At 37.5% G+C, this 27424-nt stretch overlaps 3 protein-coding genes across 10 annotated transcripts in view; 1 reads left to right on the forward strand and 2 right to left on the reverse strand.

Moving 5' to 3' along the window:
* The window catches only part of LOC306987861 (uncharacterized protein), a 434965-nt gene that overhangs the window by 89735 nt on the left and 317806 nt on the right, over window positions 1-27424 (reverse strand). The gene's annotated exons all lie outside the window — the stretch shown is intronic.
* On the forward strand, window positions 1054-18409 carry LOC306987882 (uncharacterized protein). 4 transcript variants are annotated; one of them, XM_079592499.1, is made up of 7 exons: window positions 1054-1349; window positions 5989-6132; window positions 11691-12017; window positions 14927-15250; window positions 16304-16447; window positions 17037-17202; window positions 17747-18329. In XM_079592499.1, exons 2-7 carry the CDS (start codon window positions 6087-6089, stop codon window positions 17859-17861), a joined length of 1122 nt encoding a protein of 373 aa, XP_079448625.1. In that variant the 5' UTR covers window positions 1054-1349; window positions 5989-6086; the 3' UTR covers window positions 17862-18329. The 4 variants fall into 4 exon arrangements, with proteins under 4 accessions (XP_079448625.1, XP_079448624.1, XP_079448627.1 ...); XM_079592498.1 differs by lacking the exon at window positions 1054-1349 and adding an exon at window positions 3511-3562 and having other exon boundaries at window positions 17747-18328; XM_079592501.1 differs by lacking the exons at window positions 1054-1349; window positions 17037-17202 and adding an exon at window positions 3511-3562 and having other exon boundaries at window positions 17747-18409.
* LOC306987906 (SLAM family member 9-like) lies at window positions 2573-27422 on the reverse strand. Of its 3 annotated transcripts, none has more exons than XM_079592544.1 (6): window positions 25496-25906; window positions 24005-24322; window positions 22348-22635; window positions 5957-6070; window positions 5042-5109; window positions 2573-2706 (listed from the first exon to the last, which is right to left on the reverse strand). In XM_079592544.1, the coding sequence occupies exons 1-6, from the start codon at window positions 25521-25523 to the stop codon at window positions 2653-2655; spliced, it is 870 nt and encodes a 289-aa protein (XP_079448670.1). In that variant the 5' UTR covers window positions 25524-25906; the 3' UTR covers window positions 2573-2652. The 3 variants fall into 3 exon arrangements, with proteins under 3 accessions (XP_079448670.1, XP_079448668.1, XP_079448669.1); XM_079592542.1 differs by lacking the exons at window positions 2573-2706; window positions 5042-5109; window positions 5957-6070; window positions 25496-25906 and adding exons at window positions 18529-19878; window positions 21109-21170; window positions 21293-21430; window positions 27366-27422; XM_079592543.1 differs by lacking the exons at window positions 2573-2706; window positions 5042-5109; window positions 5957-6070 and adding exons at window positions 18529-19878; window positions 21109-21170; window positions 21293-21430.

Genomic DNA, 27424 nt, shown 5'->3' on the forward strand with positions numbered 1-27424 from the left:
GCACAACATGTTAAACGACGGGGCTAAAAACAAGCATTAGCTGTTAAAATAAGCCTGTGTAAAAAGATGGGGTTTTAGCCCTTTTTTAAATGTGTCCACTGTTTGCGGATGTATGTAATATAAGTAATATATTGTATGTAATATAAAATGTATGTAATATAAGTAATATTGTATTTGCGTGTTTAGCTTGTTTTATGGAGAGATTTGTTGATCAAAACAAGAGACCATGACCTACAACTCTTCATTTTTATTATAAAAATGTGTTTTCAAATGCCAACAAATATATACAAATTATATAATATAGAGACATATGGGTTCACAGAAATCATCGCCCCCTAATGGCGAACCCTTCAAAGTTCTGACGTAACGAAGCCTCGTTCACTGAAATCACGTGACTTAAACCGGTGCTGTTCACAAGAATGATGTTATTAACATTAGTCCGTTTTCCTGTGAACATTGTTTCCTGTTGAGTTCACAGTGCTCTGATGCATTTCCTTAAAAAAAATAAAAAAAACACTAGATGGAGATATTTATCAATTAAATCAGCATCATAAAATGAACTCAAAAAAAGAAAGGTGTAAGTTTCAGTCAAGGATATTGATAGAGTTGATTATCTGTTGCTCTCTAATAATAAAGTCTTACAGGTTTGGAACGACACGAGGGTGAGTAAATTATGACAATTTTCATTTTTAGGTGAGATAACCTTTATTGAGTCAATTTAATATCAGTCACATGATGGCAGAACACACAAAGACAAAACTGTAACAATGATAACATCGCTAAACCCACCTGTCTGAGAACAGTAAAGCAACAACAACATTTTGACAAAATGTGCAGTTACAAAACAGTTTTTTTGCCTTGGAATGAATGTTATGTTAAGTCATTCAGTCTAACAGCATTTGAGATTCAGTAGGCCTACTTGTACTGTTTTGTGTAAAGCAGAAGTCAAACTAGTTTCATCTAGCCTACAGTAGGCTAATGGGGGAAACAATTCACCTTTGGCTAAGCCCCGCCCCCCTTAGTTACTGTTGCTACCTCCGACAACTTCATCTGGGCTCTATTTTGGTAATCAACATGGCTTATGCTGTGACGGCTCTTCCTGCTGGAATTTTATCAAACTTTTATAAAGCAGCAAATAAAGTGTCCGATAGAAGTAGGCAAAAGTGTCTGCAGTATGCGTTTGAAGGCTTTATTCAAGACATATAAAGGTGAAACGCAAGCAACAACAAGGCATCCAAATAAAGGCAAAAGCATAACGGTCACAGTCAAAAAATGAACCACCGCATATCCTAATCCAGACGGAGGCTGTGACTAACAATATCAGGAGAAACACTGTCATGCAAAGCTGGGTAGGTCTCTATTCACTTCTATAATCGTTATTATTTACAAAGCAAACGGACTACGCGAGTATAAAGTTGTATTTATTAGCAGCGTGTGCTAGCGTATCAACAATTAGGGCAGAGAACCGAAATCATAACCTAAACAGCATAAAACTGTCTAACTAGTATAACTTAACTTCACACATAGTAAGGTTAAAGGTAAATGTATCTTAGAGCAAAGGTGAGCTTGTTGATCCTTGAGGGGTTTCGCTGACTGAGGACGTCCACACAGTTTAATCCAAAGACGACACTTGTCAGTATTTAACTTCGGTTTTGGGAAGGGGAAAAAACGGACACCCCCTTCCAACCTCTCTGGGAAACGCGTATATGTGTTACAAATGCCCCCGGCACAACGTTTAACCATATTTTTTATAAAACGACGACGTAATAGCCTGCCGAGACCAAAAATATGAGCCTCCTGCGTTGAAGTCAATGGAGCGCCGTGAAAAAGTGTCGGAGCCTCTGTGGGAGCTCGTTCTTGGCTGCGCTGTGATTGGTCAATCTACATTCTAGGGCGTGGCTTAGCCAAAGGCGAATTCCTTCCCTTCAACCACATTTTATTGATAGACACAAAATACTGACAACAGCAACACACTTCCGATTAGGAATGGAGAAAAACAATGCCTTTTAAAGCGCTGAAAGTTTCGGGGAAACTTTCAAAGCATCAGGAGTGTCTAAAACACATAGACAGTATAAAACAGCGCCATCACGTGGTGTGCGTGCGTTTTAAATTAGACGTCAACGTCCATAACCCGTCGTCACATATCCTTACGTAAAGTGAAGCAGTCACATGACTGGAAAGAAAGTGTGGTGTTTAAATCATTAGGTGGAGCTTTGAAGCTTCCTGTTTGAAACAATATAACTTACAGTAATACCACGTTATATTTGTCCACAGTCCACCCATTTGGTCAAACCAAATTTCTGTGGTGTAAAGAGAAAGAGAAAAGGGGGATGTAAAAAATTGCTTAGGCCTAATAATTTTTTTTTGATGATTGGTAAAGTTATTAGAAAAATTATTTAGCCCTTCATGAATCCATCTCTGAATATCTCACTTCACTTCAAACCCCTCAGAATGATCCTGCTGTGTGTCTGCTGGGATTTCCAAATAATACTCAAAGTTAAACCAGTCCAAAATGGTTAATACCTTGCTGAGAATACACAATCTGAAGTTTGTATATTATCTCATCAATAGATTTTAATGTGTGCTACATGTGGTGATTCTTATCAGTCTCCAATCTCCATAGACTCAGATAAGGTTGTCAAAAGCTGGATCTTATCTTCTCATGGCGACAGGTGCGTACTCTGTGTGATCCTCTTCTTTAACATTCTGTAAAAAAAAGATATCACTAGATATATCTTTAAAAAAAATTCTTCATATATCAGCAGTTCTCGTGGTTTTGCTTTGGGACACAAATAGTAAAATAATGAACGTCACATAGTAAAATTGAATCAAATCAAATATTGACATAGTAATATTAGCATGAACTGCACAGGTTTTTATATTATGACACATGTTGTTATATTACTAACATAATGCAAGCTAAATATAACAACACAAGTGCTATTCAAAGCAACCTGGGGCCCAGCATTATATTACCTCTAGCCAAGTGAAGTGTTTCATGAATGAATGAAAAGAAAAACAAAGGTGTTCTAGAGACGACACATAAACCAGAACTGAATTTCGTTGTAATGCGGCAGATCCACTCCTCATTTAATGAGCACATCAGTGCATTTTCCCATAGACGGATAATTGTTAGCTGACTAACTGGCTGAAACCAATATAAATAATTCACTGAATACAGTTAAATATAAAAATTGGTCTAACCTTGCTATAATAAAAAAAACAAACATTAGTTTTCGTATGTCAAATTGAGAAAAAAAAAAAATCAGAAGAGGCAATATCTGTGCTTGATTTGTTTGCGAAGCTCTGCCAGAGTTAGATTGGACACAGCCTTTTGACATCAACAACAAAAGATATGGAAAGCGTCCTTACCTTTTAGAGGTTGATGAATCTATTTAATGTCCTATATTTTGCACAATTGGTTAGTTGTTTTTTATTCGTTTTGCCCTGCTGTCTGCAACCCTCTCAGAACAGATCTGTGACCCATTTATTTGGTCTTGATGCATGTGACTTCCTGATTTCACACAAAGGATTTCACAGAAGATCTAGCCTGTCTGTGCAAGTATGGTCAATGTTCACAGCATCACTCCACAGCTGGGGAGTAAATGTTGAAATGAACTTGTATTTAATGTGTTTTTTAGTAAATGAAAACATTTGTTTGTGTTTAATGTCCAACTACGTTGGAGATTTAGAAGACTTTCTGTTGTTTTTGTGTTTAGCTGCTAACAGCGCTAAAGTATGGAGCTTGTGCTCAGGATGTGGGCGACTACATGAAGTGTGTGTGTGTGTGTGTGTGTGTGTGTGTGTGTGTGTTGCTTCATTATCACTGAGCTAATGCTAGTACTGACAACAGTCTTATCTTACTTTCTCATACCATACATTAAATATAACAACAAACAAAATTATGTTTAGTATGATAACAAGTGATATTGCTGGCTAGCGAGTGTGTTTGATTTTAATATTAATGGGGACAGACTGTAGGCTACAAGCAGCCTCTGCCCTTTTTTTGCTTTTATGACTTTTGACCACAAAGTCATGATAAAGAAACTAAAACTAAACTGAACATGACCATGACATACTATATATATAAAAAATGGAATGGTTGTGAAGTAATTTAAATCCAAATGTATTACTCCGACAGTATGTAATTTCAGATGCAGTGTGTGTGTGTGTGTGTCTTAAAGAGGTCATGAACTAGCTTTTTAAAATTTGTTTTATTGTTGTCTGAGGTCAAATTATGACGTTCGCTTAGTTTTTACATTCAAAAACATCAAAATGAATAAGTAATAAGCTATTTTCTACCCTGGTTTTGAGCCTAACGCTCGGTTTTTATGGGCATGCCGCATTAAAGACTTGGAAGTAAACGCCCCCTGCTATGATTGGATAACAGTTTTGCATATTATAATGAGTTTCATGTAATGCGTGAATCGGGGGCGGGGTTAAACAGGCAGTGTTGATTTGGCGTTGATCATCTTCTGCGGAGTGCTATAAAAGCGCTATATAAATGTAATGAATTATTATTATTATTATTATTGATACCCTTTGACCTCATAGATCCTTTCGTTCGCTGTGCCTGGTGTCAATAAAAGCTTTTATTGGACTAACAAGGAAGTTTTCAGTTGTGAAACTTACAGGATGTTCTTAGTATGATGCCCTCGTATATGTCAAAAGCTCAAGGAAAATTTGATTTCTCATTTCATCACCCCTTTAAGAAGTAGTCTGGCCAACTAGCAGTTATTCAAGGGCTAATAAATCTCAGTTCAGATTCAAATTAGACAAATATACTTTTTATGTAACTGATGTATAAAAGTTATTAACAGAGTTAAAGCATAAAAAGAATCACATGATTCACTTGAAAGACTAGTTAAAGCAGTTTTAGTTATCAGCCACTGATTGACAGATAAACCAGTGACTGTGACTGTAACTGTTACATGAAGTATTTTCACAGGAAAAATTACATCAGTGGAAATATTTTATAATATCCTGTGTGGGTGTATTGATATGTGATTTGAGTCAGTGTATATCTGCTAAATGACCTTACCGATGTCTGTGCTTTCCGTTCATGGAACGTTGGCTCCGAGTAAATGATCTCCTCTTCACAAGTCTGAACTGTTTGAACAACAACAATCATATCACTACATGTAGAAAGACATTCGTTAACCATTCTTAAATCTTTGACTGGATCTATGACTCGGTTTGGACAGTGGTTTCTTTTTAGGTAAAGCAATGAATAATGCAATCTGAAGCTGGTATTGCATCATACATAATATGAATGAATTGCATGATGTTATTTCTAAAAGTCATAGATGATGCAACCATAATCACTCTGTATGTAGAAAAATGTATGTAACCCTTAAACAGGACAGGTGACGGGTATCCACACAATATGGTCGTAAAACGTAAAAACTTAAATATCTTGGAAACAGTAGCCAATCAGATGTTCTACCTGTCATATTTGAATTCAGCACATCAAAATACATAATTAATAGCACATTTTATCTCTGAAGCAGACGCCTTCTAATAAAGTGTAGACTGGTGTGTTATTGGATTCGCTGAGATGGCATTTCTGTTTGTGCTTCCAGTGTGTTGTGATGCACTTTTGGTGCGAGTGAGATGAGTAAAGTGCTGTACAGTGTCATTATATAGATAACTCAATAACTTCACATACTGTTTTGGTTTCTTTCAATGAATAGGAACTAGAGGGTGTTCACCTTATGATCAATAGGGGTTTCACAGACAAGGCTCAAGTCTATTATCAGACTAAAATGCATGTTTGAGATGTTTTAACTGAAAGCAACTTTCACTGTCATATCTTAAAGTATGTCAGTGCCATTGTTTTGTCTCAAGAGGCACACCAAGAATGTTTTTTATGAAAGCAACTTAAATGTCCTAATATCTGTGAAACAGGCCGGGGGGTATATTTAATACTTGTTTAAAAGCTGTAAGTAACACTTGCCTTTTGGGTGTATTTTTCTGTGTTTCCTGCAGATCCAGAAGATCCCGACTACAGCAACAATCATCAGAGATCCAGCAGAGATCAACACTATCAGAGGCACTGAGACTGGAGGACCTGAAGGAGAACAGTCATGAGTGTGAGTGTGTGTCTGATCTACAACAGAAGACAGAGATCAGGTCAGTAAACACACACACATGATCAGTGCTGTGGTACCTGCACATGTGTGGCAGAGTGTGTGGATGTCCAGATGTGTGGTCTGGTTGCTGATGGGATTGTTCAGCACACAGCTGTAGGTGTTTTTATCCTGATATTCCACCTCCAGAGGTAGAGAGAGACTGATGCTGAGATCACACACACTGATGCTGGACAACACACTGACTCCTGCGTACCAGGAGAGCGTCGCATCACACACATTCAACACTGATGAACACACCAGTGAACAATTTAATGATGATGAAGAACATCGTGAAGAGTTACTGATGATGACAGGAACAGGCAGACGAGCTGGAAAGTAAATGGAAATCTCAGAATTCAGTTCAGTGAATGTTTAGTGTGATGAAAGTGAGTGTGTCTGTGACCTCAAACAATAAAACGATTACGGGATGCCCAAACCTGTTCCTGGAGGTCCACTGTCCTGCAGAGTTCGGCTCCAACCCTATTAAACACTCCTGAACCAGCTCATCATGGCCTTCAGACTTATGAGAAACTTCCAAGGGTTTTGGAGCTTCGCTTTGCAGGACAGTGAACAGGATTGGACACCCATGGATTAAACCTTTCAATATGTTAACAAAAAAATAAGAATATCAACCTTTTTTTCAATGCCCCATGAGGCTATGCATGAATTATTGTAGTAACTTCCATTAAACCGTAAACAAATCAGCGAAAGCTTCACTCTATGAAAGCAATAAGCAATTTCAAATACCGGATACAATGAGATGGTATGGTTCTCACCCTTCAAACGCTGAACATTAAAAGCAAATTCGAACAGACCATGAATGACACCGAAAGCTTGACGTGCTAAATATCACTAGTGATACCGTATATGTCTGTATTATGGAACATAGGCTGCCTTAATCAAAATGATCATTAACTGGAACATTGAGTGATAATATTTCAATGTGATTTCCGTAAATATGACAGACAATAAATACTGTATTTACCTGCCTTAGAAACATTCCAGTAAACATAGGGATTAGAAGTGAAAAGGGTGAGACAATTAACTGCATTTTAAAGCATTCGTGTGAAAACCAACCTGGAAAAGTGAGGATTTGGGGAGAAAAACAAGGGATTCATAACGCATTCCAGTGAATTATTCATGGAAGCTTATATCGTAAATTAAAACGGGAGATAAGACCTCAAAATGCGTAGTAAATGTTGCCTTTTTTTAGATTCTAACAGTGGAATACAAAGGAATGAGGAAAATATTCAGGATGAAAAGAATGCAGCGAATGAAAAGAGCTCTTGCCATATATATTTTTGTTATATCATGTCACACGTTAAAATACCAAACATTACATTATTCTCCTGATGTCTGAAAAAGGAACATGGAGGAAATTTGACAGCTCATTGAGTCAAACTGATGGATAAGGATTATTGTAGCGCAACCTTATGATTTGAATGATTGTTTGAGTCTTTTTGAGTAGAATTTCCCCAAACATGAAGTGCCTCTCATAATTCAAAACGCAGTCAATCTCTACTCACCATAGACAGAAACACTGAATGATTTTGATGTCAGTTTCGCTCCACTTATCTCTAGTTTATAAACTCCAGCATGTTTAGTTGTGGTGTGTGTGATGGTCAGAGATCCAGTTTGATCGTCCAGCTTCAGTCTGTCTCTGAATCTCCCATCAAGAACATCATCATATGTGGAGGAGATTTTCTTCTTTTTCTCCATTTTAGCTATGAGAGACTCTTCAGCTCCATATTTCCACAGTATATCTTCAACTTCAGGTATTTCAGTGACATCAGTGTTTAGAGTAACAGAATCTCCCTCCATCACTGACACTGCATCACCAAACACACCTGGAGAACATGAAAGGGTTTGTCACAGCTTCTGTTGGTTTGCAAAGGCTGAAATCATTTTTAGTTTGTAATGTTTAAATGTGAATCAAATGCAAAGAGCAAATAAAAGGTCTGAAGTTACGCGTCACATCGCAAGTTTAATTCTTTCTGCTGGATATTTTCAATAAATGTTTTAAATAATAGAAAAAAAATGTGTAGCTATATGAGCTATTTATACCGGTAGACAGGCTCACTGCATCTGAATAATTTAAAATGCACTCAGGATTCCTCTGTTTTTTGTCGCATTCATTTGAAAAGTATTTTTTTAAGATCGTTGCTGAATCATGCATGGAGTATTTCCATTTGTATGTCAATTTTTGAAACTGAGATTCAAAAATGGTCTGTGATTTAAAAGCAGCACAATGGTAGGTTGTGTAATACAATCTACCAATCTACACAAATACCCCCCCCCCCCCCCCCAACCCAACATATATTACATTTCCATGTACATTTAACATTTCCAAACTCCCTGATAATTTCATGACCCTGTACTCAAATAAAGACCATATAGATACCCGAATCTAAGCTATAATAAGCAATATAAACGTTATAACTTACCACCACACAAACAGAACAAGACAAGCATGAGCAACATTTTCTTCAATAGTTCAGTGAAAGGTCTGACCTACTGATGCTCTCAAAAAAAAAAGTATACTGTTTAAAAAACAAACACAATGAAACGGGTTACTGGTGTGTGAATCCTCCCCCAACAGTTCGACGACCCTCCTAGTTCACACATGCGCCCACACACACACACACACACACACACGGCCTGTTGTGTTATATGCATAGCTGTATATGCTCTTCTGTCTCTTATTAAGACTAAATCTTCTAATATCTATATTTTTTAAGTTTATGTCTGACTGTGCTAAGCAGGGGAGAGTGTAATAGTGTGTAAATCTACCAAAATGTCATGGTAAAATAAAGATTACTAAAATAGTTGTATATTCATTCAATTGTTTGGTATGACAAAAAAAAAAAAAAAATTTTAAAACAGACTAGCATCTCACATTACCACTTTTACCAAAGTGATAGTACACTAGTTCATCTTCCGAGTCAAACTGAAACTGTGGCCTGTTCTCCAGAAGTGATGTGGTTTGAACTGTTGTATGGACACACGTCATTTGCATGAGACGGGGTATTCGGTGTCGGCCTATGTGTGTTTAGTTCGTGTTCTGCTTTTATGAAACTTATCCCATTCACAGAACACTTTAAAGTCAAATACAAACTTTGTTTGACAGAGGTAGGCCTAATATGTCTAACTAACTAATGGAGTTTAGCTTAAACATAATGCAGCAGTCTGTCTTTTCAGTCCTGTGAATGCTTAAAGGGATAGTTCACCCAAAAATGAAAATTCTGTTATCATTTACTCAAACCTGTATGAGTTTCTTTCTTCTGTTGAACACAAAAGAAGATATTCTGAAGAATGTTAGTGACCAGACAAAGATACTATGGAAGTCAATGGGGTCCATCAACTGTCTGGTCACCAACATTTTTCAAAATATCTTCTTTTGTGTTCAACAGAAGAAAGAAACTCATACAGGTTTGAAACAACTTGAGGGTGAGTAAATGATAACACAATTTTAATTTTTGGGTGAACTATCCCTTTAATAATGTTTTAATACAGATAATAGGCTATGCTTATTGTAGTTTTTCTCTTTATTTACGGGAACTTACTTACTACCGTTTTTTTACTGTCGCATTTTTACAATCTAAAATATGTTCTTGTTCCGTTCCGGAAAATGGTCTACTTTTGCATAAAATACGCCCATCATTTCCATAAGGGATTTCCGCATAACTCGCCTTATGGCTTTTTCTCCTCACTATAACGCGTGCACCAAGATTTTTATCCTGTTACCTGGTTAGACATCAAAGTTAGACATCTTAAATGACATCTGAGTTCAGAGATGTAGGCACGAGGAGAGGAATCTTCCAGAGGAGTTATGAGCGAAGCACAGTTTATAATATGCGGAAGCCTAGCATGTTAAAAAGACACGATTAGCTCCCCCTTCACATCTGTCACAATAATGGTAACTTACATTTTACATCTGCAGTTTAAAAAACCGCGCAGGGCATTGCTTTATTATTATGTAGGATTTATTAATTTCTTAAATAACTAAATTTAGCAACATAAGGGAACGCAGCTCGACGCTTTGAAGTGACGCTCGAGTGATCAAGAATATTCAGGCTAAGTAAGATGTCCTTTTATTCCTCCGTCCTAGTTTTCTTTCCTTGCATCATACTGGAGTGAAGCTGAGACGCGAGGATGGACAAATACGAAATGAGGAGCGCCCATGTGTCAAAAATAGTCAAAACAGTCAAAAACAATAGACAGATTTTAAAAAGACCCAAACAGAGCTCTCGTGTCGGCTTGCTGTACACGTATCTGCATTTTTATACACATAATCCCCTTAGCTCGAGATAGTATAGGCTAATATCCTACATGTTGTTACAATGTAGCCTATAGCCTATGTTTAAGTCGGATCTAATAATACTATCCGAAAAAATATTTAAACGGATTGGAAACAAACACTTTTAATCGGTTAACTGTGTGAACCACAAGAAGTGCGTGTTTTCTTATCCTACATAAACCTATTTGAGATTAAAATATAATTTCGTACGTGTGAAACACGATTTAATCTCGAGGACGTCCGCCAATTATTACAAAGAACATAACTGAACTGAACTCTTTCGTGATTTTCGTTTCACTTTGTCAAATACACCAGCAAAGCAGGAACAGAATAATCTTTTCATGGAGAAACGTTTGAGAAATGAATTTTATTTTTATTTTGATCTCAGCGAGTATTTTGTTCGACCAAGGTAATCATTTTTTTTGTTACAGGCCTAATCTCTTTACTTTTCTACGATTTAAAAAAAAAAAAAAAAAAAAAATGTATTAATTTATTTGAATCCATTTGAGTTTAATTTAACTCGACATAAATACATTTATTGTTTATATGTTGTATTTCTCTTTTCCCCTATACAAGGGAAAAAAAGCTTGACCAACTCTTGGTTGGAGTTGATCAAATAGGCATATTAATTGTTAGTTTTATGTCGATGAAGATTGAAGAATTATGTCTTTGAGAACAATGTGTGTGAAGAAGTATGTGTTTCTGAGGGTGGGGAGACAAATATAAAACCATATTTGAAATGGTCAAATACATTGAAAATGGGTTCCTTATAAATCTGAAAAGTATAATTCATATACTAGGGGAGCGCGTATGATATCTCCCATATATACCATATACCTGGGATATTGGATATTTAAAGTGTAAACTGAAAATAATTTATGAGTAATATGCATAAGAGGTCTATGCCAATATGATCACTACTTGGTTGTATGAATGCTGGGCTGTATATGTGTGAGGATGGGGAATTTAAATCAGGATGTGGGTTATATACAAGATCGTCCATGAGATGTGTGTCTGAGTGAATATAAATCACTGATGTTCTTCTGCTGTTTGATTGGATGTTACATGATGGACCGATTTCTCTACACAATCTTTGTGATCTGTAGAATAAAACATCTTCGCAGCACTATTGTTTAGTTTCGTTTGGCTTATAATGCCATTTATAAATCTGTTCAAGTCTTCTCCAGGTGTTTGTGCTGTTTGTGTTTTTCTACTCACATTTGTGAACAACAATCACTACACTATTGTATGTTTTTGCTTAGGTGTTTTTGGTGTTGGATCAGATGAAGTGTCTGTGATGGAGGGAGATTCAGTCACTCTACACACTGGTGTTCAAACAAACCAACAAGAAAAGATTAAATGGTATTTTAATGACACTCGTATAGCTCAAATCAACGGAGATCTCAGTGATATCTGTACAGATGTTCAGTGTAATAAAGGAACTGAGAGATTCAGAGACAGACTGAAGCTGGATCCTCAGACTGGATCTCTGACCATCACAAACATCAGATCCACAGACTCTGGAGAATATGAACTAAAAATCATCAGCAACAATAACAATGACAGGACATTTAATGTTTCTGTCCATGGTGAGTTGTTTACTGAATGTTTAAAAACAAGTTATATATGTTCCGATAAGTGTTTATTAGCTGAAATTATTTGTCTTTCTTCATCATTAATCAGTTCAGTTTGATTATAAATTGATTAAATGAATGACTCCCTTTCTTATCATCTGCATCTATATTTCATACTCATTGTTCCCCTTTGAGGGAACTCGGCACTGTCATTTGCTGAGGATATGGGTACGTGGCTCCTGCATCTGGCCCAGGTTGGATGAGAGCATGCTCCCCTCCAGAGGAACTAGATGCAGAGTCAGTAACAGACATTGCATCTAAGTCTGATACTCTCCCCTCCTATAAAAAAAAAGCCCCACATTTTATGAGCCATGGGAGCTTATGACTCGTTCCATGGGCCGACTAAGTTTGAGTTGGTCTGGCCCGAAGCACGAGATTGTCTGTGGCCAATTAGAAGGAAAATATTTGCCATGTGTGGCGGGAAGAGCGACGACAGACACAGTGGGTGTGGTGTCACCCCTCGGAGAGGCATTTATTAACATAAAAATAAACATAAAATGTCCAAAAAATGGGAATAAAGTGTCCAAAATAAGTAGGGGATCTGGTGTCCTCGTTGTGCTGGGGCACATGCAGGGAAGATGGTGCTCAGATGGGTTGGTCCAGGTAAAGTGGACGGGGTCCCGGTGGCTCCAGCGGCTCATCTTCCCAAGTGAAAGATGGGAAAGAAAGGCCATTCTTCAGCCTGACGGCAGCGACACCTAGTGTTGTCAAAAGTACCGACTTCGGTACCAAGTCGATACTGATTTTTTTTTAAATGTGATGTTTTAAGCGCTGTCGATCGGAATCGTAAACCCCTCTGAATGGCCATTGGCTCAAGCTCTCATCAAATATGTCTGTGATCAGCTACAATGTTCAGCGCTTCAGAAACATGTTGTAAATATAATACATCAATAACGCTCTTCACAGAGCGCAACACAGATACACACGGGAGCGTTTAAAAGCAGGTCCGGTCCGCTGATAGACGCCTGCTTGTTCTTTCAAAAGCTCCCGTTTAAAACAACATCAACGTTCAAACCCTTCCGTGTGCTCTCAAACATTCCCGTGCGTTGATCATTGTAGCCAATCACAGACAAATCCGATGAGCACGTGAACACAATGGCCAATCAGAGGTGTTTACGATTCCGCTCAACAGCGCTCAAAGCGTCACATTTGAAAACATTTTGACAACACTAGAGACACGTGCATCCCTGCACGGACATATGGGCCCTGCGACTCATGGCTTGGAGCGTGGGAATATCTCTCCTCTCGCCTCCTGTACCTGCAAGGACACCAGCATACATGCAAGGGGAAAATAAACCTATCTCCTGAGGAGAGGCACGATTGGCATTTAACGCCGCCAGTCCTGGTTGTTACAACGCCCCTTCTCTCTCTTACACCTACTCCAGTCGGGAACCTGACAAAGAGTGGCGATTTAAGGGTGACGAGGTGGTGATGATAATAAGGGGGACGCAGCCGTTCCGTCACACAGGTCTAAGTCCCCGGCTCTGGTGAGCCTTTCCTTTCTTCCGGACCTGCACAATGAGGTGGTGGGTTCGTGGAAGCACCCTTGCTTTGCTCGCATAGTTCAAATCATGTCACGCGATTATTGTGTGGATGTGTGCGCATAGTGAAGGAACGAATGCCTTGGGTTGAAGACAATTTAACAAGCAATCTCTCCCCTTGGACATTTTTTGTCACTAGCCGTGTTTCCACTGTCGGGCCAGTGCACGCCAGGGCTTTAAACGGTCCTTTCCGGACCAGTAGCACCGGGCCCAAAATCTGCTGCGTTTCCACTGTCGGGCCAGAAGCTCTGCAGCGCTTCACTAAAACACACCCGTAACACGCCTCTCTTTTTTTACTAAGCGTATCTTCAAGCGTATTTACCATGTTACTATGGTAATGGTTAGTGTGCATAGACTTTTGCATCGCGTATAAATATTTCTACCTTATACGTTGATCAGAATCCACATCGGATCACAAACCGAAGGCATTCAAACATGAACGTGAGTTAAATTATTTTAAAAGTCTTAAATGCTGACAGAATCATCCGCCGCTGCCGTTTCCAGACTCAGGCAAACTCCGCCTCTGTTCGTAACCACTCCTCTAGCCCGAGCTGGCCCGCTTTGGACCAACGTATTCGACGGGCCAGAAATCCTGGACGTTAGCCCAGAGTAAGCCCCGATCGAGCCCCGGAAGTGACAGTGGAAATGCGACTAGCCCAAGCACGCACTAGCACGCCCGGCCCTGGGCCAACAGTGGAAACGCGGCTACTGATGGCTCCCATTCTGCCATCCAAGCCATGCCAGATACCATCTAGGCTGGTTGGCAGTCGTATGTGCAGGCATACCAGGCTGACCTACTCAAAGACCTGGACCAGGGTGAGGGTCTATCCCCCGAGGCATTGAACGATCCATGGCGGCAATAGTAGTGACGGAGAGGCATTTTAAGGAGAGTGAAAAGACCTTCCTACTTGATGCTCTAATGTCGCCTTCCAGACTTTTTGGCACTGCCGTTGAGACAGTGGTGGAGAAGTTTAGGGAATGCATCTCTCACCATGTCCAGGCTCCTCCACAGTTTTCTGCTCCGTCTCCGAGAACGAGTTGCTCCTGGTTGCTCGAGCCCCTCCTCCGAGGAGTAGGGGGAAGATGTGCCGCATTGGGAGGAAGCCGTAATCAGACCTGAGGGCTTTGATTTCAGCTTGAAGGATGGGATGTGTACATGTTTCTTTAACCACAGGTCCCTTTTTATTTAGCAATCGAATAAATGTTTCGAATGAATTCCTCAAAATCCAGAATATTAATATGCAAATTCATTTTCACAGTTCTTTTTTGTTGTGGAGTTTTCCCCAAGAAGATCCTTCAGTCAGATGTTTGTTTGGGTTTCAGCTGTTCCTGACGCAGTGATGGATACAATGAAGAGAAAGTCAGTGAAGGAGGGAGTATCTGTCACTTTCGATACTGGTGAAATAAGAAAACCAAATGATGTGATGACGTGGTATTTTAATGGCACTTTTATTGCTAAAATCACTGGAGAACTGATCAAGATCTGTACAGATGTTCAGTGTAATGAGAGATTCAGAGACAGACTGAAGCTGGATCAGACTGGATCTCTGATCATCACACACACCACTAACACAGATTCTGGAGAATATACACTACAGATCATCAGCAACAGATCCAGCATCATAAAGCGCTTTGGTGTTCTTATTGGTTAGTATAATTTAGTCATTAATGGCTCATTTCTAGACACATCAGGCCAGTGCTTCAGTCATTTTCACGGACTATGATTTGTAGCAACATATTTCTGTTTTGGGGGAAAAAAATGTAGACTTATATTTACCTGAAATACAGTACCGAACAAAAGTTTGGAAACATTACTATTTTTGATGTTGTTTTTTTTAAAGAAGCCTCTTATGCTCATCAAGCCTGCATTCTTTTGATAAAAATACAGAAAAACCCCAGTAATATTGTGAAATATTACAATTTAAAATAAGTGTTTTCTATATTAATATACTTGTATATATAAATGTAATTTATTCATGTGATCAATTACTCCAGTGTCACATGATCCTTCATCAAATCATTCTAACATGCTAAAAGTAAAGAAAAAAATAACAGCATTTATTCAAAATAGAAAAAAAATTCTAACAATATAAATCTTTACACCTTTTATCAATTTATCATCCTTATTTTTTTATTTTTTTTTAAAGAAAAAAATTACAGACCCCAAACTTTGGAATAGTGTATTGTTAGAAAAAAGATTTATATTTTAAATAAATGCTCACTTTATTTCCTTTTTTCAAAGAATCCTGAAAAAAGTATCATGGGTTATAAAAAAAAAAAAAAAAGCAGCACAACTGTTTTCAACATTGATAATAACTGACTATCAAATCAGCATATTTGTAATAATTTCTGAAGGATCACTGCTGTCACGCTGCCCTCTTCAGGTTGAACGGTCGCTACTGCAGTTGAATTTTCTTATTGGAAGTTGTGGTACAAATGATTTGGTCAGAAAGTGTGAAAACCCGGAATCTCTGAACTATCACATGATGAATGAGCATTTCCTTTATGGTGACCATTTATGCATCTATGCATTTTCAGTGCTGTGCAGCAGTATTAGGCCTAATTTATTTTTCGTTTTTTTTTTTTTTTAAATGCATTTTTATTTGTTGTTGTTGTTGTTTTTTATTGCTAATCTTTCAAAATTATTTTAAAAATGGTTTACAGATCAGAGTAATGACTGTACCCCTCTATTTATTACAGATTCACATGTAGAAACACCAGTGCTGAATCAACCTTCAGGTTGTATAAAGGGAATTGTTTTAGTAAGTAATGTGCTGCTACTGGTTGTGGCGGCCACATGGTTTTACTGTCTCTGGAGGATATCTAAGCGACAAATACAAAAGTGTAAGTAACAAGTTATTTTTTTATAACAATTTTTCAAAGTTGCATGAATTGTAAACACATTTTTTTCTTCACAATTGTATATATGGGAAACAAATGTTGGGCAAGTCTTGATTTTGTCCATGGGGAATCGATTGGATGGTTGTTTGCTATTGGTGGATTTCATGTGATTGGCAGGTTGCTCCGCCCTCACGCCAATAGGCCTAAACATGTAATCAGATAAAATCTGTTATTTTGATTAAAGATTATGAGGCACATTATTTACATACTTTGCATAAAAAAAATAGGAATTGTTGACTTTTTGATATCATGGAGACATCCATCAATTCATGGAGACTGTATAGGTCTAGAGTAATATTGTTAAAGTGGTAGTCTTGTTGCTTTAATGATTGTAATGGATTATACGATGATACATGAAGCATCAGACAATGTGTTTGTTCATGTTCTCTTGTGGTGCGAGTGTGAATGTGATTCAGTGTAAAGGGGTTAAAGATAAATCAGAGAGCAGGGACATATTTGGAGCAAATGATCAGAGTTGATTTAGTGTTATTGTTCTAATTTCTCTTTTTTTTTCTTGGTACTGATGTGGCAGTTGACGGAGAATCTTACAATCTTAAAACTGATACTGCAATACAGAGAGATTATCAAAAACCTAATTGGAGATATTCAGTCTTTCAGTGCAACAGATTCTTAGATCAACTCCGTGTGTGTCACACACTGCTTGGAGACACTAAGGTTGAGGATTCAAATATTGAAGGGTAATACAAAGACGTAGTGTCAATCATTTAAATGAAGGACTATGAGTTTATACAGGTAGCAGATTAATCATGTGATTGTAGATGTGTGTGTCAGACAATATCATAGTGCATGATTGTAAATGGATGATTGTGTTGCATCTGTCTTCATAATTTGTTATTATTTATTTAATGTCTACATCCAGATTGACGTCTTTGACTAGTGTCACTTCTTGTTTTAGTTTCTCTTAGCATAAAACACAGAATTAAAAGCAATAGTTTACAGTACGAAAAACAAAGAACTTTAAATCATATGTTAATTTCCAATAATATTGAATTGCAATTATCTGATAAATAAAAACACATTGACTTCATAAGTTTTTTAAAAAATATATTTATATTGTATTAACTCCTCATTTGTAATGTATTTCAGTAGATTCTTCATTGTAATTTGTGCAACTTTTTTTTTTTTTTTTTTTTGTGGCGAGTCTTTACTGATCACTGTACATGCAAAAACATCCTTTTCTTATGTCTGTTTTCTATTTTACTGTCTTGTGTTTTCTTTTAGGTTACACTACAAACAGAAAAGAAAAAAAAAATCAGAAGAGACACACATTCCTTTACCGAATAGCCTTTCATCAGCTTCAGCAAAAAGAGACACAAACATAGTAAAACATATTTGACCATCTAGGGTAAAATTCAACATTTCATAATTTACTGCAGAAATGATCTGCAAGTTTACATTATTTTAGTGCATGTATGTTTTGGCTTTTTATGATGCATCAAATTATTGTTTTTAGATAAGTGTAATACCATTTGATGATTTAGTTTTCAAAAGGAATGTTAATCTATCTCTCTGATCTGATATCCACAGATTAATTTTTTTAACCTCAGTGTGAATGATTTGTGTTTGGTGTATTGGGCATAACCGCAGCATTGACTTACTGACATGTTTATTCAGGTTTAATCATTTTTAGCTATTGCTGCTTTAAATATCTATGGGTTTAGGATACAATTGTTATTTTATGAGGTTGCTGTAACAAATTTACATGTCCTGGTCATTTATTCTGAATCACTATTAATATTTAAGAGAAATAGTCAAAATCAGTTGAATTGTTCTGTTAAATCAGTCTTTTCAAATCAGAAAACTTTCAATTGCTGATAAATCGTATTCTGTAAATGCATTCGAAATAAAAAGACATTGACACTGTAATTAAAAAGAAATGAATACAAAACATGAATTAACATGAATTATTCATTATTGCAGAGTTGAAACTCATAGTGCTTCCTTTCAAACAAAACAAAAAATATAAAAAAAATTATATATTATAGACTCATTACATGCAAAGTGAGATACGTCAAGCCTTTATTTGTTATAATTTTGATGATTATGGCTTACAGCTTATGAAACCCACGAAAAAAATAGAATATTACATGAAATCACAGTAATTACACAGTACTACCATGGTCATTGAACCAGGTTTTGGTTCTTTTGGCAGTGTGGGCAGGTGCAAATCCTGCTGGAAAATGAAGGAAGCATGAAGTGCTCTGGAAATGTAGACAGATGCGCTGACTCTGGATTTAATAAAGCACAGTGGACCAAAGTCCTCTTTTCTGATGAAAAGAGTGTTGGTCCACTGTGTTTTCTGAGGTCCAAGGTCAACGCAGCCGTCTACCAGGAAGTTTTAGAGCACTTCATGCTGACCAACTTTATGGAGATGCAGATTTAATTTTCCAACAGGACTTGGCACCTGCACACAGTGCCAAAGCTACCAGTACCTGGTTTAAGGACCATGGTATCCCTGTTCTTAATTGGCCAGCAATCTCGCCTGACCTTAACCCTATTGAAAATCTATGGGGTATTGTGAAGAGGAAGATGTGATACGCCAGACCCAACAATGCAGAAGAGAAGGCCACTATCAGAACAACCTGGGCTCTCATAACACCTGAGCAGTGCCACAGACTGACCGACTCCACGCCACAGACTGACCGACTCCATCACGCCACAGACTGATCGACTCCACGCCACAGACTGATCGACTCCATCACGCCGCATCGCTGCAGTAATTCAGGCAAAAGGAGCCACAACATCCTAAGTATTGAGTGCTGTACATGCTCATACTGTTCATGTTCATACTTTTCAGTTGGCCAGCATTTTTAAAAATCCTTTTTTTTTATATTGGTCTTAAGTAATATTATAATTTTCTGAAATACTGAATTTGGGATTTTTATTAGTTGTCAGTTATCATCAAAATTAAAAGAAATAAACATTTGAAATATATCAGTCTGTGTGTAATGAATGAATATAATATACAAGTTTCACACAGAATGTAACAATAATAAAGAATGTAAATAAATTATTAATATTATTGACAAATTTCTTATATCCAAAAATACTGTTCAAAAGTGAATTTCCATGTGCATTAAGCTATAGATCGTTTAGTTGAGTTTCTGGACAATGCTATTCATGAACCACTAAATTAAACTAACACAGAAAACACAATTTCAGACATTACAATAACAACACATGAGAGTGCGTAAAAGCATGAAACTAAAGTTAAAACATATCGGCAGAGAATTAATGTAAACTATGAGGTGTGAGTCAGGGCTATATGAGCTGTAACATTTATTCCAGTATTCCACGGTATTTGATCATCGTTTTTTGGGGACATTTTCATAAACATCCTCCTTCTTTGATTTCTGCAAGAAAAAAATGCAGTCGTATTTAAAAATACAAAACAACCAAACAAAAGTAACTTCTTTGACCGGTCATAATTTTACGATTTGAAAATTAGAATGGTATGTAGGCTATTGTTTAATGATCGCATGTAGGCCTATAATATTTATCTTGAGGATAGTCTGTATTTTCTCGTGTTTTTTCCACGAATCACAGCTCTACTATTACTCTACTATTCTCTCTCTCTCTCTCTCTCTCTCTCTCTCTCTCTCTCTCTCATGCTTTCACACTGGGAGCGTTAGTCGCGCGCAGCTGAACCACGGCTTGTGTAGGCCTACAGGCTTTTGAAGTCGTAGTCAACTAAGTAGGCTACTTTGACAGATCTTAAATAAATATTTATATGTAGGCTAATTGATACCTGAACTATATTTACTATTAGTATAGCTATTATCTGCATATTTATTACATAGTAGCACTCATCCCCATTATAAGCATTCTGCAAAAGAGAAAATAATTTCGATTAGAACAAAAGACTCAGACTCGGCTGAACCCGAAGATTTATCTTTCCGGTAGGCCGGATGTAATTTCTCTGTTACCAAAAAAAGGAGATTTAGGATTTTCAAAGAATTGGAGGCCAGTATCCTTATTATGTTTAGATTGTAAAATACTTTCAAAATCTATTGCAAATAGGCTCAAATGTATTTTAAACATGTTGATTCATGAAGATCAATCATATTGTTTACCGAAACGATCAATAATGGACAATTTATTTTTTGTTTTAAGAGATGTGATTGATGTGGTTCGATAGGGTGGACCATGGTTATCTTTTTAAGGTGGTAAAGAGTTTCGGAAACGGTGTAAACTCACGTCAGAGGCCCACACAGAAGTAAATGAATATGCCTAGTTGAATAAAGACATTATTTTTGTTTTGTTTTTGCGCACAAAAAGTATTCTCCTCGCTTGATAAACTTAAGGTTGAGCCACTGTAGTCACTTAGACTGTTTTGCAGATGTCTTTACTAACTTTTCAGCCTATGAAGGAGTGAGACAGCTCTCAGATTTCATCAAAAATATCTTCATTTGTGTTCCGAAAATGAATGAAAGTGTTACGGGGTTGGAACAACATGAGGGAGAGTAATTACTGACAGAATTTTCATTTTTGGGTGAACTAACCGTTTAAGGCATATTACTGACAAAAGCTTCAATCAGACTGACTGCAACAACTTGTTGCTACACCATCATAAATGATCTTACCATTTTTTGTGTATTTTGTTGACAGGATGCTGAATTATTTCTGTCTTCCTCCCGGGTCTGAACTGCATTAACAATAATCACAGACAGGTTAAAACAACAATGTTTTTTAATCCTATATTGAAATTTGTACCTTTAAAAAAAGATAATTATTTCGCCTTATGCATTCATTGCTTGCTCTTCTGACCTGTTTTCCTACATTTCCTGCAGATACAGAAGATCACAACGACTGCAACAATAATCATCAGAGATCCAGCAGCAGCAGCAGAGATCCACACTAACAGAGACACTGAGACTGGCTGTGAAGTAGATTCACCGTCCCGTTCTGAAATGATAAAGAAAGAAGTGAACCCATCAGTCTGATGTACAACAGAAGACAGAGATCAGGTCAGTAAACACACACATACAGTGCTATGCATAAGTTTAGACACCCATGCTAAAGTTGACTAAAAAGAGGAATAAAAAATCATCTTTTGGAAATTGAACTTAATGCCTTAATTTAAAAAAATAGGAAAAATCCAACCTTTAAGGACACCAATTTTCTTTGTGAATGAATAATGTATCGTAAATAAATAAATGTTCTTCCTTAAAATACAGGGTGCATAAGTTTGGACACCCCTATGTTAAATTCCCATAGAGGCAGGCAGATTTTTATTTTTAAAGGCCAGTTACTATATGGATCCAGGATACTCTGCATCCTGATAAAGTTCCCTTGGCCTTTGGAATTAAAATAGCCCCACATCATCACATACCCTTCACCATACCTAGAGATTGGCATGGTTTTATTTCAGTTAGCCTAACAGCTGGTTTGATTTACATTGAGAGATGCTCTTATGGAAAGTACTCCATGCCAATCTCCAGGTATGGTGAAGGCTATGTGATGATGTGGGGATATTTTAATTCCAAAGGCCAAGGGAACTTTATCAGGATGCAGAGTATCCTGGATCCATATAGTAACTGGCCTTTAAAAATAAAAATCTGCCTGCCTCTATGGGAATTTAACATAGGGGTGTCCAAACTTATGCACCCTGTATTTTAAGGAAGAACATTTATTTATTTACGATACATTATTCATTCACAAAGAAAATTGGTGTCCTTAAAGGTTGGATTTTTCCTATTTTTTTAAATTAAGGCATTAAGTTCAATTTCCAAAAGATGATTTTTTTATTTCTCTTTTTAGTCAACTTTAGCATGGGTGTCTAAACTTATGCATAGCACTGTATATCATCAGTGCTGTGGTACCTGCACATGTGTGACAGAGTGTGTTGATGTCCAGATGTGTGGTCTGGTTGCTGATGGGATTGTTCAGCACACAGCTGTAGGTGTTTTTATCCTGATATTCCACCTCCAGAGGTAGAGAGAGACTGATGCTGAGATCACACACACTGATGCTGGACAATACACTGATTCCTGCGTACCAGGAGAGGGTCACATCACTCACATTCAACACTGATGAACACACCAGTGAACATGATGATGATGATGAACAGTCTGAAGAGTTACTGCTGATGACAGGAACAGGCAGACGAGCTGAGAAAACATGAGCGAATAAAATAAATATGTATAGATCTAGAGAACAAAATGGTATTTTCGGCTCAATGTGTTGATTGAGTGTTTAGTGTGATGACGGTGTTTCTATCATCTCAAACTAAAATGATTTCAATATGTAAATAGTTTAGTAATATTCTGGTTTCAGCGCCAGTTAAACTCAATTTACAGTATTTGTGGAATAATGTTGATTACCACAAAAATAATTTCTATTTGTATTTTTAATATTTAATATTTGAGAGTGCAGGAAGTTAGAAAGTGCATGGAAATCAACAAAACGTCATGTTCATTTTGAGCAGTTGAAAGGGCTTTTAGTTCACCAGCAAAGGCTGCAAGTTCTCCTAATATCTAAAAATTAATAACTTCTAACTGCCATAATGCAGGGTTTTTAATCAAAATAATCAAATCAAACTTAATCAATAGGCACTGTTCCACTGTCAGGCCAATGCAAGTTTAGCCCCTCCCGTTCAAACCAGCCTGCTCTAAGCAGGACTCAAAACTGTGCCTGTCCGCACGGGAGGCGGGCGCTCTAACAAGAAGGCAAAAGTCCGCAGTCTCTAGTCTCAGTCGCTAGAGCGCCTCTTGAGATCAGGGGAGTGAGGTTTACTTGCACAGTTTGAGATAATTTATCTTCCCCTTCTACAATCAACTGTGGTGTTCCACAGGGCTCCCTGCTGGGGCCAAATTTGTTTTCAATTTAGATGTTACCTCTTGGGTCTGTAATCCGGAAAATCATAAATTGCATATGATTTACAGTTATATTTATCACTGCGCTCCAATTATTGGCATGCTTAGATGTCCTCCAAGCATTAACAGATATAAGTAACTGGATGGCTTGTCATTTTCTGCAATTACATACTGAGAAAACTGAAGTCATGATAATTGTTCAGGGCTTTAATAAAAGTCAGATTGAGTCTCTTAATAAGGTGTTTCCCAATACTAGGCAGAAATGTGGGTGTTTATTTTGACACAATTTGAATTTTAAATATCAGATTAAAATTAGGTTCAGTCATGTTTTTATCAATTACGAAATATTTCCAAGGTGAGACAGTTTTTAAGTTTTAAAGATATAGAAAAGCTTATTTTTGCTTTTATTTAATCTCGTCTGGATTATTTAAACGCCCCGGTTTTCTACTTTAAATTCACACACTTGATCAAGGCTTCATTGACGAAAGCGCTTCACATTGAGTCCTGCTTAATAAAAAAGTAAGGGAATATTTGATTTTATATTTTTGGTAGTCAACATTACACCACAAGTGATGTTGATTGAACATATTTTGTACAGAATATTCCTTTAAAAAATGTTTTTTTATTCAATAATATTTGGGCTGGACAAATGATCTCTACTCACCATAGACAGAAACATTGAATGTTTTTGATGTCACTTTCAGTCCATTTATTTTTAGTTGATAATCTCCAGCATGTTCAGTTGTGGTGTGTGTGATGGTCAGAGATCCAGTTTGATCGTCCAGCTTCAGTCTGTCTCTGAATCTCCCATCAAGAGCATCATCATATGTGGAGAAGATTTGCTTCTTTTTATTCATTTTAGCTATGAGAGCATTTTTAGCTCCAAATGTCCACATTATGTAGTCGTCTTCACGTATTTGAGTATCAGAGTTTAGAGTAACAGAATCTCCCTCCATCACTGACACTGAATCACCAAACACACCTGATGAAAAACCCATTTTTACACAGATTAAGGCTCCTGATGGTTTACAAAGCCTGAAATCAGCTGTAGTCTGTAACTAACTGTAAAGAATGGACTTAATCCAAAATGCTCTAGGCCTCATAAAACCTTCCCTCTCTCCCCTGTTGTTATCGGCCCTCAAACCAGTTCTCTTCAAAGGCCGTTATCACCACTGCTCTCCTGAACGATCTCAGCAAGAGACTGTTTCTGCAATCCTCAAAAGATAGCACAGCAGACCGGACGACACGAGCCATTTGGTCAAAGACTATAGAGACAGACTTCCAATACACAAGGACACTTTCTCCATTCTTACCCACAAACTTTCCCAAATGTTTATACTATTTATCCAGTGTTTTAAGCATGCCCCTGTGTTTAATTAGTTATGACTAGTTATAATTATTTAGTTATGTTAGAGTAACGTCCAATGTTGAGATCCAAAAGATGATGTATCACTGCTTTAATGTCTTCAAATCCTCTCTTTCTTGGTATCAAAATAATCCTCTTTTGATTTTATAATCAATGGTGTACAATATGTTTTGATGAATTGCATCATGATATTTTTACCATACTTTTGTGTAAAGACTGCACAAATTCTCTATGTCACCATTAACATGCAAATGGAGATAAGATGGAACAAAGACTTTCTCCAGGTCATCTTAGATTGGTCCCCTCACCAAATGGGTGTGAACTGATATGACCTTTAAAGGAACACTCCACCGTTTTTTTAAACAGGGCTTATTCACCGTCTTTCCTACATTTAGATAGGTGGGCAAATGCATTTTTTGTCTCAGTGCATGCATTGTTTTAGTTTGGCAGGGTCGCCGCTAGCTTAGCTTAGCATACTGAATGGAATCCTTTGTTGCCAGCTAGCATGTCCTGAGTAAAAGTGATAAAAAAAATGAATTACTTCTTGTGGCCTGCGTATTCACAACAAGTACAAATAGCGATGCAGATTAAGACTAGGCGATTTCCTAGGCAGATATTGATTTGGGACTATATTAGGGTGAAGCACAGGCGAAGCACTGCTACTTGGACGCAGAGATATCACGCAACACCTGATATCCGTCAACATACCGAGTATCTTCGCTTTTGGATTTTGTTTATTTTGAGAAGTTACAGCTACAGCAAACATGGTAATTGAAAATAATCACTTACTCTGTGGACAGCTGTCCATTGGGTCCATTCGGCGTGGGGCATTTTGTCCAGTTTACTTTATCGCACCGGGGAAAAAAGCCGAGGACTGCAGGATGGATCAACGCCGAGAAATCCTCGGTAGCTGTGACACAATTGCGGGCACGCTCATCTTGATCTGACACGTTGAGCCTGGTCATCGATGGCAGTACCTTGTCCCACTCGCCACAACACCGGCAACATCCTCCTCCTGTCGTTCTATTTCCAAAGCACGCAGCTCCTCTTCTGAAAACTCTGGCTCATAGAGGTATGGTTCTGGATCTTGACTGTCTGAGAAGTCACCCTCTTTGTCTCTCACAAAATCAACCATGTTCATCGCCATTCACTATGTCTACTGTAGGAAAAATATCCAGCTACTATTCACGCCGGTATGTTGACAGAAGTTGTGGGATTTCAGGTGCTGCGTGATATCTCTGCGCCCAAGTAGCAGTGCTTCGCCTGTGCTTCACCCTAATATAGTCCCAAGTCAATATCTGCCTAGGAAATCGCCTAGTCTTAAAGGATAATTCCGGTATTTAACACCTTGAGTCTATATTGTAGTTTGTTTTGGATGAACAAGAGTGCTGGACAATATTTTTTTGACAATGGTTCCTCTCTCGAGTTTTTGACTATAATAGAATTGGCCATGGACCCATTTAACATTGGAGTCAATGGGCATGTCCGAAAATGTCATTAAAACAGCCAATAATGTTCGTTTACAAAATTGTTAAACTCACCGAGTGGTTAGTAGTGTTCGTTGATGATTATAAACAATATTTACATACAAAAATGTAAACAGCCCCCTTTCCGTTTCCGGTAGCGCATTTATATTAACGAGCACTCAGTCCTTCAACAGAATTCAATGGGATTTTACAAAATGACGAATAAAACACGACAGAAACTGTATTTCGCAACACTTTTTGTTTCTGGAACATCAATTAACATCACTAATCACTCGGTGAGTTGCACAGTTTTGAAAACTAATGTTAAAGGTTGTTTTAATGACATTTTCGGACATGCCCATTGACTCCAATGTTAAATGGGTCCATGGCCAATTCTTTTATAGTCAAATACTCGAGAGAGGAACCATTGTCAAAAAAATGTTGTCCACCACTCTTGTTCATACAAAACAAACTACAATATAGACTCAAGGTGTTAAATACCGGAATTATCCTTTAATCTGCATTGCTATTTGTACTCGTTGTGAATACGCAGGCCACAAGTAATTAGGTGGGTTGTTTATTTATTTATCACTTTTACTCAGGACATTCTGCTGGCAACAAAGGATTCCATTCATTATGCTAAGCTAAGCCAAACTAAAACAATACATGCACTGAGACAAAAATGCATTTGCCCACCTATCTAAATGTAGGAAAGACGGTGAATAAGCCCTATTTCAAAAACCGGTGGAGTGTTCCTTTAAGAGTGTCTGATCAGTTCAGATCTTCGCTCCATCTCTTCGAGATAACGTTTCCTTTCTTCTTCCGGCAATTTCATCTTCAAGTTAACTTCTTTGGATTCAACGTGGACCACCCCAAAAACCCAAACGAACGCTTCAGCGCACTCCTGACAAAATTATCAAGAATCTAAAGAATCTCCTGCATCTGGACTTGTTCAGCTACCAAAGTCAATGCAAGTACACGTGCGCAGCCTTTAGATACGTTTCTAAGTTATTGTGCCCCTTTACTTACTAAAGAAATTTGAGATATTTGAACATTACATTAATGGTGTGATTACAACATGGAAAGTTTAGTTTTTCTGGAACTTAACATCATTTAAAACCCATGAAAATGTGGCTTAGCTGTGAAGAATATCACTGATATTTAGCAAAAAATATAAACATTTAATAACTTACCTGTCAGACGGCACCAGCAAAAACAGAACAAAGCAAGCGTGTGAAACATTTTCATGTTG

This window comes from Phoxinus phoxinus (assembly GCF_949152265.1).
Source record: "Phoxinus phoxinus genome assembly, chromosome: 20".
Taxonomy (NCBI): Eukaryota; Metazoa; Chordata; class Actinopteri; order Cypriniformes; family Leuciscidae; genus Phoxinus; species Phoxinus phoxinus.